At 39.9% G+C, this 17422-nt stretch overlaps 1 protein-coding gene across 1 annotated transcript; it reads right to left on the bottom strand.

Annotated features, from left to right (window-relative positions):
- Window positions 1-9691: 9691 nt before the first annotated feature.
- LOC137268606 (ependymin-related protein 1-like) lies at window positions 9692-16692 on the bottom strand. Its single transcript, XM_067803178.1, has 6 exons — window positions 16567-16692; window positions 13339-13449; window positions 12436-12529; window positions 11838-12014; window positions 11228-11326; window positions 9692-9782 (listed from the first exon to the last, which is right to left on the bottom strand). The coding sequence occupies exons 1-5, from the start codon at window positions 16690-16692 to the stop codon at window positions 11238-11240; spliced, it is 597 nt and encodes a 198-aa protein (XP_067659279.1). The 3' UTR covers window positions 9692-9782; window positions 11228-11237.
- Between the last annotated feature and the right edge of the window lie 730 nt (window positions 16693-17422).

Here is a 17422-nt window from a genome sequence, read left to right as displayed (position 1 = left end):
TATTTGAATCATAACCAAAAGGATTTTGCATGACACAACTTGTAACGCCCTAGTGTATGTCGTCTGTATTGTTACACTTCACGACGAAAACAGTGATTCTGTTGAAAGCTACGACAACTTGATAAAAAGAAAATGCCAATATTAAAAATAAAACAAGTTAAAGCTATAGGTGCAATGTCAGGCTATTACCTAGTTCGAGGAATGTATCTATCAATAACCGCAAAATCGAATTATCTATAATTCATCTGTAGATTTCCCAAGTGATGGGTCTTTTAACAGTCTAATATATTAAGGTTCTACACGAAAACGTGATGTATCGTTTCAGGTTTTTCACATTGCTGTACAGTGTATTTGGTGACCCAAGATAGCACACCTGGCAACTAATTGCATGATGTGCGTCAGTCTTTTAAAGGACCACTAAACTCAATTTTTGGTACTCCATTTATCACTGCATATGAAAGACTTTTGGTTAGTCATAAGTGAAACACCATTTGTAAAAAAACAACTCGTGGTTAATTAATACCAAGCGCTTAAAAGTTGCTAAAAAGCCTTCTGCTTCTCTCTCGCCCGCAAACGAAACCGCAGACAGGTTACGTAACTCAGTCGCCAGAGCCCCACAGTGACGTCATAGAAGGAACGATTTCCCGTCAAATGTATAGAAAATGTGTAGGAAGCCCGTCATTTTGCTGATTTCTCGACGTCACTAAAGACATGCCGAATTGTTGTGTTGCCGTCAATTGTTCCTTGGGGTCAGGTGATGGTGTCACTATGCACAGATTTCCATCAGACTCCGTAGTTTGTGCTTAAACTGGTCGTTTGTGTGTGCGAAGCGAGCGTTGTGAGAGCCTGTGGTATATACTAAATCGGATGGTTCGCCCCTTACCACGCGTCCAGGATAGAAAATGGAGTTCAAGTTTCATCGAGTTTATAAAATGAAGTCTGCTTACTATACATTGCTGACCAAAAGGATTTTGCATGAATATAACGCTTTCTTCCTCGGAAACGAGGTTGTTGTCGAAGGGACAATATTATCGTAAGTAATATTATATTGACCCCCGCCTTGTAGTTAAATATGTATTTGAATCATAACCAAAAGGATTTTGCATGACACAACTTGTAACGCCCTAGTGTATGTCGTCTGTATTGTTACACTTCACGACGAAAACAGTGATTCTGTTGAAAGCTACGACAACTTGATAAAAAGAAAATGCCAATATTAAAAATAAAACAAGTTAAAGCTATAGGTGCAATGTCAGGCTATTACCTAGTTCGAGGAATGTATCTATCAATAACCGCAAAATCGAATTATCTATAATTCATCTGTAGATTTCCCAAGTGATGGGTCTTTTAACAGTCTAATATATTAAGGTTCTACACGAAAACGTGATGTATCGTTTCAGGTTTTTCACATTGCTGTACAGTGTATTTGGTGACCCAAGATAGCACACCTGGCAACTAATTGCATAATGTGCGTCAGTCTTTTAAAGGACCACTAAACTCAATTTTTGGTACTCCATTTATCACTGCATATGAAAGACTTTTGGTTAGTCATAAGTGAAACACCATTTGTAAAAAAACAACTCGTGGTTAATTAATACCAAGCGCTTAAAAGTTGCTAAAAAGCCTTCTGCTTCTCTCTCGCCCGCAAACGAAACCGCAGACAGGTTACGTAACTCAGTCGCCAGAGCCCCACAGTGACGTCATAGAAGGAACGATTTCCCGTTAAATGTATAGAAAATGTGTAGGAAGCCCGTCATTTTGCTGATTTCTCGACGTCACTAAAGACATGCCGAATTGTTGTGTTGCCGTCAATTGTTCCTTGGGGTCGGGTGATGGTGTCACTATGCACAGATTTCCATCAGACTCCGTAGTTTGTGCTTAAACTGGTCGTTTGTGTGTGCGAAGCAATGGTTGTGGAAGCCTGTGGTGTATACTAAATCGGATGGTTCGCCCCTTACCACGCGTCCAGGATAGAAAATGGAGTTCAAGTTTCATCGAGTTTATAAAATGAAGTCTGCTTACTATACATTGCTGACCAAAAGGATTTTGCATGAATATAACGCTTTCTTCCTCGGAAACGAGGTTACAATATTATCGTAAGTAATAACATATTGACCCCTATATTGACCGATTCCAAGACTGAAATTGTTTTGTTATAAGCAATGTAATGTAGAATCCTAATGTCCATCAATAAAATACATATTTTACTACCAGTAGAAAGTAATTTTGATTTTGTAAGTAGGTGAAAACACACTTAAATAGCCTTCATCCTAAGACAGGGCGCCGCCATTTTTGAAAATCGTGAAGTCACGGGCTAAAGTCCGTTAGAATTATTGAGATTATGATTTGTTCTCATCACGTTAGAAAATGAAAACTACTTTTATGGGTAGTTAAATATGCATTTGAATCTTGGCCAAAAGGATTTTGCATGACACAACTTTTAACATAACACAAGGTGGGGGTCGAAGTGACAGTTATATTGCAAGCAATGTTATATTGACCTCCACCTCACTTCCAAGAGTGAAAGTTTTATGTTATAAGCAATGTCATTCAAAATCCTATTGTCCATCAATAAAATATATATTTTACTAGCAGTAGAATGTAATTGTCCCTTTGTAAGTCGATGAAAACAAACTAAAATAGCATTCATCCCGAGACAGGGCGCCGCCATTTTTGAAAATCGTGAAGTCAAATCAATTTGAATTAATGAGATTATGTGTGGTTTGTTCTCATCAAGTTAGAAAATCAAAACTACATAAATGTGTATTTGAATCATTACTAAAAGGAGTTTGCATGACACAACCTGTAACATGACCTAAGCGAGGTCGGGGTCGAAGTGAAAATACTGCGCGATAAATTTCTTCACTTGCTAAATTTACTTGGTTTGTAACGTTCACTCACCAAAACTACCCTGGCACGAAGAGCAAAAGCAGTCTGCAGTCCTGACAGCCTCCACAGCGAATTAAAACACCCGAAACCAACCTTCCAAGACCTTAACGAGTACCCACCTCATCTAGTCAGCAACACCATCACCAAGACCCTGAAAGAAACTCCCAAGTCAACTAAACCAGACCCTTCCCCCATCAGAATTAACATACCATACCATGGCCAGATAAGTCATCGCATCAGCCGTCTCATCAAGAAAACAACAGGAATAGACGTCACCTTCCGTAGCGACACCAACCTCAAAACGCTACTATCAGCTAATGGACGCGGGCCAACAACACCTAAATGCAACAATCCAGCAGGATGCATCTACCAGATCCAATGTAGTTGTAAAGAGACATATATTGGTGAAACAGGTCGACCACTGACTATCAGGTTAAAAGAGCACAAAACATCACTTCAAAATTTGGATCAGAAGTCTGCCGTATGTGAACACATCATGCACAACCCCAATCACAAGATTGTTTGGGACAACACCAGGACATTAGTTAGGAACGCCAGTGACTTCAAAAAACGCAAGCTCCTAGAAGCCATTGCAATCAAGCGGAACAAGCCCTCAATCAACAGAGACGGAGGTGTTTACTTACCCAATGCATGGAACCACCTTATCCTCAGTGACTAATCTTTATCCAAACATCTTTACCAGTACTCGTTAACATCAGTTGAAGCCTGTACATAAGTTGAAGCCTGTACATCAATCAATCGAAGCCTGTACATCAATCGAAGCCTGTACATCAATCGAAGCCTGTACATCAATCAATACAAACCTGTATATCTTGTTACCCATTGTTATCGGTCTACTGTTCTGTGTATATATACTACAACCCTTCAGTTTTTTCCTCACCTCACCTGAAGAAGAGACTAGAATCTGTCTCGAAACGTTGTGACCTTGTATAATAAAGAAGTTGAACCATAAAGCACTTTTAGTTTGATTCCTCCAACTTCTAAAATGCCTTTGAAACAACTTAAGTGATATATAATCCATCTGCAGATTTCCCAAGTGATGTGTCTTTTAACAGTCTAATATACGAAAATGTGAAGTATCGTTTTTGGTTTTTCACATTGCTGTATAGTTTCATTGGTCACCCAAGATAGCACACCTGGCAACTAATTACATAATGTGCGTCATTCCTTTTAAAAAGTTATTTAGTTTGCCAATAATGACCAATCAATCAATGTATTGGCGGTTACTCCTTTGAAAGAAGGGTGTTGTTTTACATAGACACAGACACGACAGAGTGTATTCAGTATAGATTAGTAAATGTACAGACATAAACACTACCTTTTGACAAATCCATTTAAATCCCCATAACACCAATCAATCAATCAGGTGTTATCGGTTAATCCTTTGGTCGATCCAGACAAAAGAAATGCCAAATGGGGGCCTTTGTGGGGTAATCTAAGTGGCGTTACCACTAATTATACCTGTTATAAATTCATTAACTGAGCATCAAGTGAGTAATGACAAATAACGTGTAGGTTTATACAACCTAACACGGATTACAACCTTGGTTGAAATTTCGTTTGCGGCTGAGAATAGTGCACTGTTGACAAAAAGGTCGATGTAAGGTAATTAAAGATCGAAATGAGCAGTTTTAATGACGGGGTTTCATTTATAACGATGTCAGCAACTGCTTTTGCATTTGTACCCTATTAGAGTATATGTGACCTTTAAAAAGTAATTTAATTTTTCACAAGAGCTTTCGCGATTTCAAGTTTGTCCAAACCTGTAAACGAAATAGTTTACCCCCTGAAATGTAGATGAGTTCTGCATAGACCCTCTAATCTGTATCTACTATTACGTCACGGAGACGATTGGTTGAAAGTTTGTTTGCGGCTGGGAATTGTGCACTGTTGTCAAAAAGGTCGATTTAAGGTAATTAAAGATCGAAATGAGCAGTTTTAATGACGGGGTTTCATTTATAACGATGTCAATGAGTCATTTATGCCTTTGCACCCTCTGGAGTATATGTGATCTTTAACTGGTGCATATTTTACTGTCTCTTCATAATTATAATGTTTCTTTATGTCATCATTCAGTTTATTATGATTATATAGTGTATGAAATAATTTTCAATGAGCATTATTTCGTTGGTTTATTCTGGAAAGAGCTCATCTGTGTAAATACTTGTACTTGAATTTTATATGGTTCCCAGCGGTTCCCATAAACCATGAATTTGAATTCCTCAGAGAAGTAACTATCTATAAGAATTTTAATTTCGATTTCCAATTATCTCTATTTTTTAAAACCCCATATTTCGGAAACATTGGAACGACTTGACTTAACCTTCTATCTGTTGGTTACCATTAGGTGCTCTTTTCAGCTGGCCGTGTATTGCTTTTGTAATATTTGCAATCCCAAACATAACAAATGTTTGAAAATTATTTATTAGACTTTTTCGGACTTTTTGTAAACCAAAAGTCCCAAAAGGTATATAATCTAAATTAATCTGTGCGAAGTTGGATCAGTTAAATCATCTGATTTGTTTTATTCTTTTATAATTCGTTTCAGCGAGTACACGGTGTGAAGACTGAAAAATATCTGAAGATAACGGGGCAAGTCCTCCAATGCTATCCATTGTGCGATCACTCCTCACAAAATACAAACCCGAAGCCTCATTTCCTCCGGGTTCCTCTCTATAATTTACATCACAGTTTTGGATTTTACCGTCATATCAAAGGATTTCATTCGTACAATCCTCTTCATGTTCAGATATAGACATTTAATGTTCTATAAAAGGAAGGACAGCAGTTTCTGCATTTTAGGATCTTCCAGAAATCAAGAAATGAATGAAGTGTGCTTCACTCGTGGTACCGTACCGATAGGGGGAAATCGAAATCGGGTCTTCGGCGTAACGAAGTGAGTACGTCTTTGATCCGCATTTCGCAGTATTCCAGGAACAGAACACCGGATTTGGGATTCTCGGACTTTACCCATGTCGTAATCAAACCCGGATCCTCGGCTTGATGACCCGTGAAGGTCCGGGAAGAATAGGCCATCAGCAGCCCATGCCTGCCATACAAGGCGACTGTGCTTGTCGTAAGAGGCGACTAACGGGATCGGGTGGTCAGACTAGCTGACTTGGTTGACACATGTCATCGGCTCCCAAATTGTGCAGATCGATGCTCATGTTGTTGGTCACTGGATTGTCTGGTCCACACTCGATTATTTACAGACCGCCGCCATATTGCTGAGTGCGGTGTAAAACTAAACTCACTCACTCACTCTGGTATGGCTTAATGACTCGTTGGAATATATTGGCAATGTCTGTATAATAATAAAATTAATACACGCGCTTCCTACAAAGGCCGTATTATATATTATATGAGGCCGCGCATCTATGAATACAACAGTGCATGTTATCTAAGCTAAGGTTCAGTATATGAAACTTGTTGTAGAAAGTCCCAATTAGTATGGTTTCCCTTTTTGACCTTGGAATAAATTTCGGCGAAGTGACAAGTGATAGGCATAGGCGAGGCTGAGTTGTCAGAATCGAGCCCACCTGTTAACGGGTGTAAAACATTTGGCGTCAACTCTGTGTGCAGACTCTCTCTGTTTTGTCACAACCCTTAGTGTTTAGTACACATCCATGAATCCGTTGGTACATGACCAGATGGTGACTAAGTGCAAACACCAAGTTGCGGGTTCAGCAACGTGCAGTGAACCTGGACAAATATTGTAACCATGTGTCCTGGCCCCAGCTGTGAATGGGTACCTCGTTAGAATGAGAAAGCCTCAATCAACTTGGTGCACCTAGAAGCAGCAAGAGTTGTATACGCCTAAGGGAATATGATGTGCCTTTGTAGTTGACATCCAGTGATCGCGGGTGGAAATACCAGCGCTTTGAGCAAGCACTAGTTGCGTGGATATGTGCGCTGTAAGTGTCCTATTATGATAATAATGCAATCAATTCCGGAACGCACAGTTTGAAACATCTGCAATTTCATAAAGTACGTTGGTGAAAATGAGCGATAACACTCTTCCATAACACCGGAAGTGATGTATTGGCTGTTGTGTTATGGTTAACAAGCTGAATGATTGAACGGCGGGACGGATCAGTAGCAATATCAGTTCTTCGGCCCATTTGTCCCTCCAGTATACGGCTTGAGTATGTAAATAATCGATTCTGGATCAGGCAGTCCAGTGATCAACACCAACGGCATCTAGTGTCAACTATGTCAGCGTGTCAGACCACCCGTGTCTGACTACTCGCCTCTTTTAACTAGCATGGGTGTTTGAGTATCAATTCTAACCCCAACCTTCACGAGCACCAAAGAAACATTATTCACGTGACTTTTCCAAAGGACAGAATACATTTGTGGCTTGTTGGCAAAGAAATGAGATCGATTGCTTGAGGATGTTTATATCATGTTTTGATAAATAAATCTGTTCATATTCCTAAGGGTCGTTGGGGTAGCCCAGTTTTTAAAGCGTTCGCTTGTCACGCTGAATTGTTTACGTATTTCTTGGTCCCAGTAATACATAAGGACACAGGCAATAGCTGGCAGTAACGAATCAGCAAAAGTTGCTCAAACTGACAGAAGCGGAGGCACACATGCTATACGTCGAACTATAAGTGAGTATATTTGGTATTTCGCCGCTTTTAGCAATATTCCAACAATACCGCGGCTGTGGACCCCAGGAGTGAGTGAGTGAGTGAGTTTAGTTTACGCCGCACTCAGCAATATTCCAGCTATATGGAGGCGATCTGTAAATAAGCGAGTCGGGACCAGACAATCCAGTGATCAACAGCATTAGTATCGATCTTTGGGAACTGATGCCATGTGTCAACCAAGCCAGCGAACCTGACCACCCAGTCCCGTTAGTCGCCTTTCACGACAAGCATATTCGCCTTTAATGGCAAGTATGGATCGCTGAAGGCCTATTCTGGACGGGTCTGGACACCAGGAATGAGTTTCACACATTGTGCCCTTTGTGGGGAATCGAACCCGTGTCTTCAGGGTGACGCGCGGACGCTTTTACCATTAAGCTACCCCACTGTCCCTCTAAGGACGAGGTCGTTAGTCCATGGCCATTGTGATGTTAACACTCAGAGAAGAGTTTTATCGATCTGTTCACCACAGACCACGCGGTCTTGATCAGGCCAATATGTGCCCAACTTTCGGTAAGAATTGAAATGTTTTACGAAACTTCATTCAGTTTGAATGCCAATTGTCTTAACAGACCATCGTCACAATAAACTGAATTTATTCCAACTTTATTTTCTTTTTAGAGCAAACTAGAATTATCCACCTGTGAATGTTGGAAACACTTATTCAAAGTTGGGGTAGATGGGGTGCAATGGGCTAGCCTTGTGGTTAAAGTATCCTCTCGTCACGCTGAGGACACGGTTTCAATTTCCCGCATTTGGGATAAAATCAGTGAAGACCGTTTTGAGTGTCCCCCACCCTGTTGTGGATTTTTGCCAAAACGGCATAATTCCTTTCATAGATTGATCAGGGAATAATTTATCAGTTTTCCATCTACCAAGTGCAGCTCATGGTTTGGTACTGAGGCCGTGGCGTATGATGGTCTGGACATTCCGAGCTGTAAAAACCTACCGATGCTAATCTTGTACCGGAACTAAAGTGGGCCCCGTCTCGCATATACCAAGATGACGTCAGCAAATTGAGCCGGAAACCGGAAGTAACGCATCCCGAGACACACAGGCCCTATTGCCTCTGTCAGAATAGCTATATTCTGACCTGCATATCACTTGTTGGGTGCAGTCAAAGTCATGGACAGTGAAAAAGATTGGATTTGTATATATATAAGTTCCGTTGTGTACTTGTGTAGAGTTCGCACAGGGGTTTCTGACGATCCTTGGGTAACTTCGAACCCTGAGCAATCTAATTCGTTGTTTATCCCCAACAGTATCACAGTTAGAAAACCATCCCTATTTAACTCTGACTGATTAGTCATAAACTGAACAGGTATTACAGTTTGTGGCTTGTTCCTTATGCGCAGCGGTCAGCCCATGTTTCAACAGAGGAAAGCCACAGTTACCTCCCTTTGACTGCTCAAGCACTGCTTTCCTCGCCCACATGCCATTTACCAGATCACCTAGAATAATCGGAGTGTTATATCCATTTCATATCAAGTCTTAAGACGATAACTCTGCGTTGCTCGTCCAGGGTTCCAATACATGTGTTCTTCTTTCGCATGTCATGACATGTGTTCTTCTACTTGTTTAGGTCCCCTAGATTCATGGCATTTAAGCCCCATATGCCCGCAGCACAACGCAGACTTCACTTGACATGCTGGGCACTAAAATCAGTTTTTTAAACACATTGTCTTGTTTAGTGCTGCGTAAAACAAAGCCACTCTCTCACTTAAATACATGGCACTGATTTAGTGTTTTGTCAAGTGAATGGTTTTGAATTTTTGTTAGAAGTCATATCGTTTGTCACAAGCAAATCTCCGTTCCTTTAAAAGAGTAAAACATAAGTAAAAACATAAAAAACATCACATTTAACGAAAGAGACAAAATAATTGTCGCTTAGTTCTAAGCCTGCATAAGGGCAGTGGTGTGGCAAAGAAGTTTGATCGTCCGCTCTTTACGCCGTAGATCCGGGCTGTATTCCTTACAAGGGGGTTCCCCGCCGTGATATTGCTAAAAGCGGCGTAAAACTACATTTACTAACTCACTCCAAGCCTGAATCCGGTATAACCCACATGCAACATTGCGGATTATCGTCAATACAGTCTAAGACACTTTTTTATATGAAATTCGTTTTATTATTAATCATATCGTGAACATCTTGCAAGATAGACAATCTTACACTGATTCGATAACTACATATGCAGGTTCCGTTTCCTTTCAACAATGACTGTCCTGAAACAGAAGAAAACAAGTTCGTGTAGTTTTTGAGGAACTCCACGTAGGTGTCGTTTTAAATTCCATAGTGGCACATTTAATATTTTAGTAAATTACAGGCTTTAATGTTTTAGTATAACGAAAGTAACTCATAATTAGGAAACAAACAGAATAAATGTTGGCAAAATATTTACGAAACATTATAGTAAAACCATTTTACTGGCATGTCATTACTTCTTTAAGTGGCATTCTAGAAGCTGGTATGATGTGTCCCTGCCATGTATATATTTCTCCTTGTGCATATGTTTAGCATCTTTTGCTTGATAACGGTGTAAGAATCTACACCGCATTCACTGCAAGAAAGAAACAGCAAGAAAGAAATTGTCTAATCATAAAAGTCTTCACCCTTGCCATGTCATTGTCAGCGTGTAATGTTGAATGTGCCATTGAGTGAAAGTTCAGCGTTTAGCTGTCACTGTTCTGCTGTTTGATGAAAAAAGATGGGATTTATGGTGGAATAATATAGTCTTTTTTATGTCTTTGTATCCCATTTCAATAATAACGCATTTTCTATTGCGCACTACTCGCAGTTCTATGCTCTGTGCGTAGCAAGGGGAAACCTGGGAGAAGACAACGGTCTTTATGTTTAACTTGAAAGACAGGGTAGACAGTTCCATGTTTGTGCTGATGCATAATTGAATGTTCTTTTGCTAAAAGCTGAGGGCTGAATGTTTAGAACTGTGAAAAGTTTTTGCTTTCGTAAACCTCAGAGGACTCGGAGGACGAAAGATGTTGAATAGTTGCGGGTAAGAGGAAGCAATTTTGTGAAACACTTGTAGGCATACAGAAGTATTTTACAGTCAATGTGGAATGAAGTTAGCAATCAGTGGAGCTCCTTTTCAGGACTGGTGAAATGAAGTGAAACGTTGACGCCTTGGATGTGATTCTGACATCAGTGGCAGCGATATGGCGTAAGCATTTCAAGTTCCACGTATGTGTTGGTAATCACATCATCAAGCACATACAAAATTGCTTACATATATGAGGGTGTACACATGTATATAGGCAGAAGCTAGGTGAAAACGTTGTACATGTAATTTTTACTGAACAGATTAGTGTAAGTCAAATTGCACGTGTTCTAAATTGAAATGTGAGAGTATTAAGAGACGCCATTTCAAAGTAAAATAACCAAATTTATTTGAAATCCTCGATTATATCTTGCTGTTTAAGGCTTGAAGTACAGATGAAGGTGAAAGATGGTATATGATGTTGATGGTCTCATTGAGTGAAATGTTATTATTTAATGTTGAGTCAGAGTGAGAAATGTGAATGTTAGTCATCATGCCTTCGAGTGAGTATTTTTTATTTAATTCTTATTGAGTGATATTGGTATGTTATATTGTCTGATATGTAAGAATTTGGTGTTCGCAAAGTATTGCGGAACATCTTTACTAAGTACGTACGGTATCAGCTTCAGCAGTAGGGTGGAATGTCGAAGACAGTGATGTCCCTGATGCCGGGATAGAAGTCGTTGTAACCGACGATGTAAAGAGAATTTCCTTCTGAAGAGGAAGAGGATATTTCACAGTCAGCAGCTTTGCCTTGTATACTTTTCACGTCACACTGAGCAATATGTGCAATATCACGACGGCCTGATAATAATTTGATCTTCGCCAGGTAAAGCATTTGGGAGATTTTCATACTGTGTTGAACACCAGAGGTATAAAAGGAAGTTATAATATCTCTAAATATGATTCACATTTGAACGCGTTGCGGCATCTACACACACTTATGATATGATTGAAATTACATGCGATGGAAAAGAATATTGACGAATATTAAGACCACAGATTCTGCCACGCTTTGTAAACTTTGCTGACACGACAAAATCTGACAGAAGTCGAGATTAAGTTTACATGATCAACGATATTTTTGATGCCCTGTTCAAATCGGGAGTTCACGCTTGCCCGTTCACTCAATATCTCGCTCATCTCCGTTCTCCCAAACAGCCTTTCCGCCATGTAGGTGGAATATTGCAGAGTATTGCGTTAAACTAAACTCATTCATACCAACCTCCGCCTCCTGTCGTGGTCCTGGTAACGACTACTGGTACACAGTCACTCTCAGTCACGGTAGTCACGACGTTCTGACGCCTCCCGTCGGCGGTGGTGCTGTTGTAAGTGTACGATTGTGAATTCAGTCTGTTCCGGTTGTAGCCATAAAAGAAAGGGCCCAATGACACAGCGTCGCCTGAGAGTAAACATTATGTGTTATGGATAAGATGCGCGTACATTTCACAGCATATATGAACAAGTGGAAACATCCCCAAACATTTCCAAACTGTATGCTTGTGAGTCAGCTATATCGAATGCTTGTGAGACCGTGATTTTGAATAAATAAATAAATAAATAAATAAATAAAAAAATAAAAAATCAATCAATCAATCAATCAATCAATCAATCAATCAATCGGCGATGGGATCTGAGGCCTGTAAATGATGTGATTCCGGACCAGCTACATCGGTGGTTCATAACACGATGACGCATAATCCGTATATCTATACTTAACGCTCACTTACGTTATAATCGAATGTATATAAATGACCAACTCCGTTTAGAGTTCGAGGGACGGAACATATATATACTGGTCGATATATTTTGAAATCACTTACTTGGAACACAGACACTTTGCTGATCCTCGAATTGTCCCTGAAGAGAGTATTTTGAGCATGTGCGTGCCAATGCGTCAATGCTGTACGCAAGACCCTAAAAACAAAACAGAAATTGCTATCATTCCTATACTTGTGATTACTACCACCCAGCATTGGAGATGTGGTGGTCCAGAAGGTGAAGCGTTCGCTTGTCGCAGCGAGGGTCCTGGTTCGATTTCCCACATGGGTATTGGTATTATTATTTGGATCGACATGCATGTTCAAAACGCTTTGATTTTACCTCGCTCGTTCGGTGTCAAAGTCAACGTCGTATTTTCAGTCTCAATTCCCTGAGGATCGTACAACTCGCGGAGTCACAAGGCGCGCCAAGTTAATCCTCAGGAGGTATCCATTCACGACTGGGTGGACTGGTATAACATTGGTAAAAGCGACGTAAAATCCAACTCACTCACTCACTGTCACCTTACACGAAGACGTAATTTTGTTGGAGTGAGTGAGTGAGTAAGCGCCGCAGTCAGCAATATTCCAGCTATATCGCGACGATATGTAAATAATGGAATCTAGACGAGACAATCCAGTGATCAACAGCATGAGCACCGATCTGAGAAACCGACAACTGATGACATGTGACAACCAAGTCAGTGAGTCTGACCACCCGATTCCGTTAGTCGCCTCTTACGACAAGCACAATCGCCTTTTATGGCAAACATGGGTTGCTAAAGGCCTATTCTATCCAGACCTTCACAGGTGAAAAATGTTCATAGCATGAAGGTTTAACCTCATACGAAAGCAAGGGCATAAACGAGTGATATACAAAACGCCTCTTGCCCACTAAGGCACTATACAACAATTTATCGGGGATATCACACTCCAGACGTAAAGAACTTTGAAGGGCTTCCTTACGTTCCTGTAGTCGTAGATTACTTTGGTGGTTCCGACGAATTTGTTGTTGCTGCGGTCGCCGCTGACGAGGAATCTTTCATTGACAGCGTCGTAAACGATGAAGTACAATGCCTGAAAATACGCATGATTTTGATTGAAAATATTCAGAATTGTCCAAAACAATAGCAAGAAGTTTGCATAATGTATAAACGAAAAGAAGTGCAAAAAGAATGGTACAAAAATACCCCAGGGACAGGTGTTGTACTTTAAAAATGTAGAAAACGGATTTACTAAAAATCATAATCGGCATGTTCTTATTTAGGAAGAAAGTAATTTTATTACACTTCAACAATATTTACGAAAGAAAATTTCTTTGGATTTAGTTTTTCTAAAAAACATGCATAGATGATGAAAGAATTAAGATATCCTTACATAGTGCCATGTACATATACAACCGTTTCCTTACAATGTACAAAAGGGGATCAAACACATTTCATTTCGACCTGACGCCGGCTGAAGTTAAATTCGAAAAGTGGAAACCTAGGTAGGAGAAACTTTAAAACAACATGACAAACTATTTTGTATTCTTCAGTTTGAAACAACCATTGATGATAAACTAAGATGACTGTTTACCAGGCTCTAGATTAAATTGACTGTTGTCGCTCCCCACAACCTAAATCACGTCATTCTCAATAACTGATGGTTTAAATTCATTGACACATGTTAGGAGGTTATGGTATGTGATTTTATATGTATATATACAAACTGTACTTAAGAATCGTTTATATCATATGCCATGAATATTCTGACAACCAACATAACAATAGCAAATTGAATACATTTCCCAATCGAACAACATATTACACAACGCTACTCGGCCGAACATTGGTGGGCAGACAATAAGTCCACCGGGACAGTATGCCCTGGGACAAAAATCCCCGAGGCTAAATGCCCCCATGACAAAAAAAAAAAGAAAAAAAAAAAGACATTGCAAAAATTTTACCCATGGGATAAATACCCTCTCGTTTGATGTTGATTTGACAGGTGACAACACGATATCTCCTAAGCAGTTCCTCCCACTTCTGACAATGCAGGTAAATAACATACATGAAATCCATATACACCCAGCATTTACGTCGTAATACCCAGGCTCCTCAGGGACGATATTGTTATTTTAACAATAGAATGAAGTCTGCTAAATATCGTTTCAGAGAATAGGCTTTATCTGTCAGCGAGTATTGCGTTTATTAGGATGACCATCCTTCACCACCTGTATATGAGGGGTTAAGATGGTCACGTCTAGTACATCACACTGCATCATGGAAGTTCTTAGGAACAATAAAAGTGGTGTCAGGCTACCGGTACATAGGTATGTGTTTACCAAGAAAATTCCAATAAAAGTCCTACTTGGTTGCAGTGGTCAAATAGATTAGCATTTGTTGTCCAGGTATTCTCCACACACTATGATATATGTTGCTAATGTTCCCCAAAAAGTATATTGTACACCGAGGGTGTCTTTTTTTGTCATTGGGGCGTTTAGCCAGTGTCCTCACACAAGAACTACATACCATATGAACTACATGTAATGGTCCCGCTCACAGATTAACTACATTATAAGTTGTTCACTGGTCACGAGGGGTCCATGGGCGAGGGGAACATAAACAAACCTCGGGGGTACATGAGCCCATGGACCCCGAGGGACCAGTGAACAACGTATTTATCTTACCGAACACCCGAGTTTTAATTTCGAGCTGTTTGAAGCACTTCTATTGAATGCGAGGCGAATCGCCATTTTGCAGACGACACAATGTAAACAGATTTAGAGTTATCTCCCTTCCATCGATTTTCAATCTCAAAACATCGGTAATTTCCGTACTTCATGCGTGATTCAATGGTATTCGAGATAGAAGTACTGCCGTGAAGCACCAGAAGAGTTCGGAATTCCCAGTCGTGTACATTGAAAATAATACATCGCCTGTAAGCGGGGTACATTGAAAATAATAGAATAGCGCTTAGCCAATCAGAAAGCGTCATTCATGTGTGAGGTAAGAATAAGCTGTCATGTTGTTCTTACGGAAGTAAACCATTTAGCCTAGGGTTAGTTTGTCTGAGCGCTTTTAGTCCTTGTCGGCCTATCACTCGAATATATACCCATACAGTCACTCAGTTGAGAAATGGAAGCTTTGATCTGAAATTATCAAAATGAACTTATCTTTCAGGACCAAGCAGTGTTCTGATAGCGATGGTATATTTACGACCCTTTGGAAAGTAGCACCTCCTCAATATCATGTTCAGCGTTACAAAATAAAACGTGTTTCGTTGCCTTTGCTGGATCTGTCCCGACAACCACTAGGTTTTGAATCGATACTAGTTAGGTTTCATTGTTTACAATATTCATACAATGAATCAGTGCAATGCTGCAGGCCGTCGTGGTGTTAAGACAGAAGGGTCGTATATTCACCGTATTGCAATAGTAATCGGTCAACAAATGAAAGGTAACGATTGGGAAGTTGAAATCGTTCGTTTTGTCATACAGCCTTGTGGAAAGTATTTACAGTTTTACACGAACGCAATACTGACTGAAACAAACGTAGACTCCATATACTTTGTTAATATTGTAATTCTTCTCAGGTCCAACATACTTCAATTTCATAGATGATTTAGTTATGTCAAGTTAATAAAATCGATTCATTTTCACAATGCACTGACTCGTTCTTTTTCAGAGACATCCATTATTTCAGCTGAAGCATCCGTGATAACGCTAGTCGTTCTTTTTAGGTCAAACCGAAATAATTTCATGCAAGTTTACAGAAAGGGAATGAGGACTACAACTGCTTAGTGTATACATATTGTATTCATAAAATGAAAAGGACTAGGGACAAAATCGTACAACTAAAAAACACCCCTCCCCATAGACATTTACATTAACAATTTTCAACACAAGCAAGTATGGAAGAGACACAGAGAAAGATTGACAGTTTAGGGGAAATATCATTACAGAGTAAAGAAAAGACTGTTATACTGTATGTGTGCAGAAATGAGACAACTGGAATCGTTTCGATTTGCTTACATGCTGATGAACATTTTAAAATATAATACATGTAATTATTTTACTTTTAAGTTTTAAAGAAGACATAGTGTAAACTCATAATTACAAGCAGTTATATCTTGAATAGCTTTAAACATGACCTTTCTGTGTTGATTGTATAATGAACAATGGTTGAACCATGGTTACCGGAAGGTACTTACACGCAGTGTTGTCGACGAGTTGACATACGTGACATGCTGGAATGCGTTGAATTGCCTGGGTGCGCAACAAATACTGCCACTTGCCAAAGACAGGCCAGCCAGGAGCAGTGCTGCTTGCAGGATCATTCTGGATGGGTATCACTGAAGATGAATCTGTACCAAGCCCTCTGCCAAACTCGCCCCGGACGAAGGAAACTTCCAATCTGTGCTTCTTTTATCCACACAGGAGAGCATCACGTGATGCCTGGGGCTCAGGTGACACGTTGATGTAGCAGCCTGATGTTATTTTTTCTAAAAGCAAAATAAATCTCTCGACCTGAGCCCCCAATTTTCAGGTTCCAGAGGAAAACCTGGGCCTTCGTTTACGAAAGGAGCGAACTCGGTTAACGCAACCCTTGGTCAACAACGTTGTATCGTATCCCGCAGCATGGCTTCTCGCTCCTTGTATCAGTCAATGGTCTGTTGCATCAAGCCTTGATTACATACACGTCGCCGTAGAACAGGCAGACAAATAGAAACTCTTACTGGTACCACCATCATGAACGGCCACTGTCCATACAAAATATTTTTGGTATGCTATTAAGATAGCGATGATGCAACAAGTGTTAAGCTTTTCATGCAGATTTGTAATTTCGTCGGTGGAAGACTTCATGTGCATATGCTGTTATGTTTCTTAATTCCTTCACGTTATCAGAAGGGAATTTTTAAATGGTTTAAAATAATTTTGGATTACATATTTAACTCTCTCATCACCGTAGATTGTGCATATTATCATAAGTGATATTCGACATTTCATCGCTGTTACATTTCTCTCACTACGCTTTATTCGCACTGAAACTGGTGGCATTGAGCTGGT

Source organism: Haliotis asinina, chromosome 16 (genome assembly GCF_037392515.1).
Source record: "Haliotis asinina isolate JCU_RB_2024 chromosome 16, JCU_Hal_asi_v2, whole genome shotgun sequence".
In the NCBI taxonomy this organism is placed as follows: Eukaryota; Metazoa; Mollusca; class Gastropoda; order Lepetellida; family Haliotidae; genus Haliotis; species Haliotis asinina.
The sequence above is the reverse complement of the archived record's forward strand: the minus strand, read 5'-3'. Positions and strand labels throughout refer to the sequence as shown.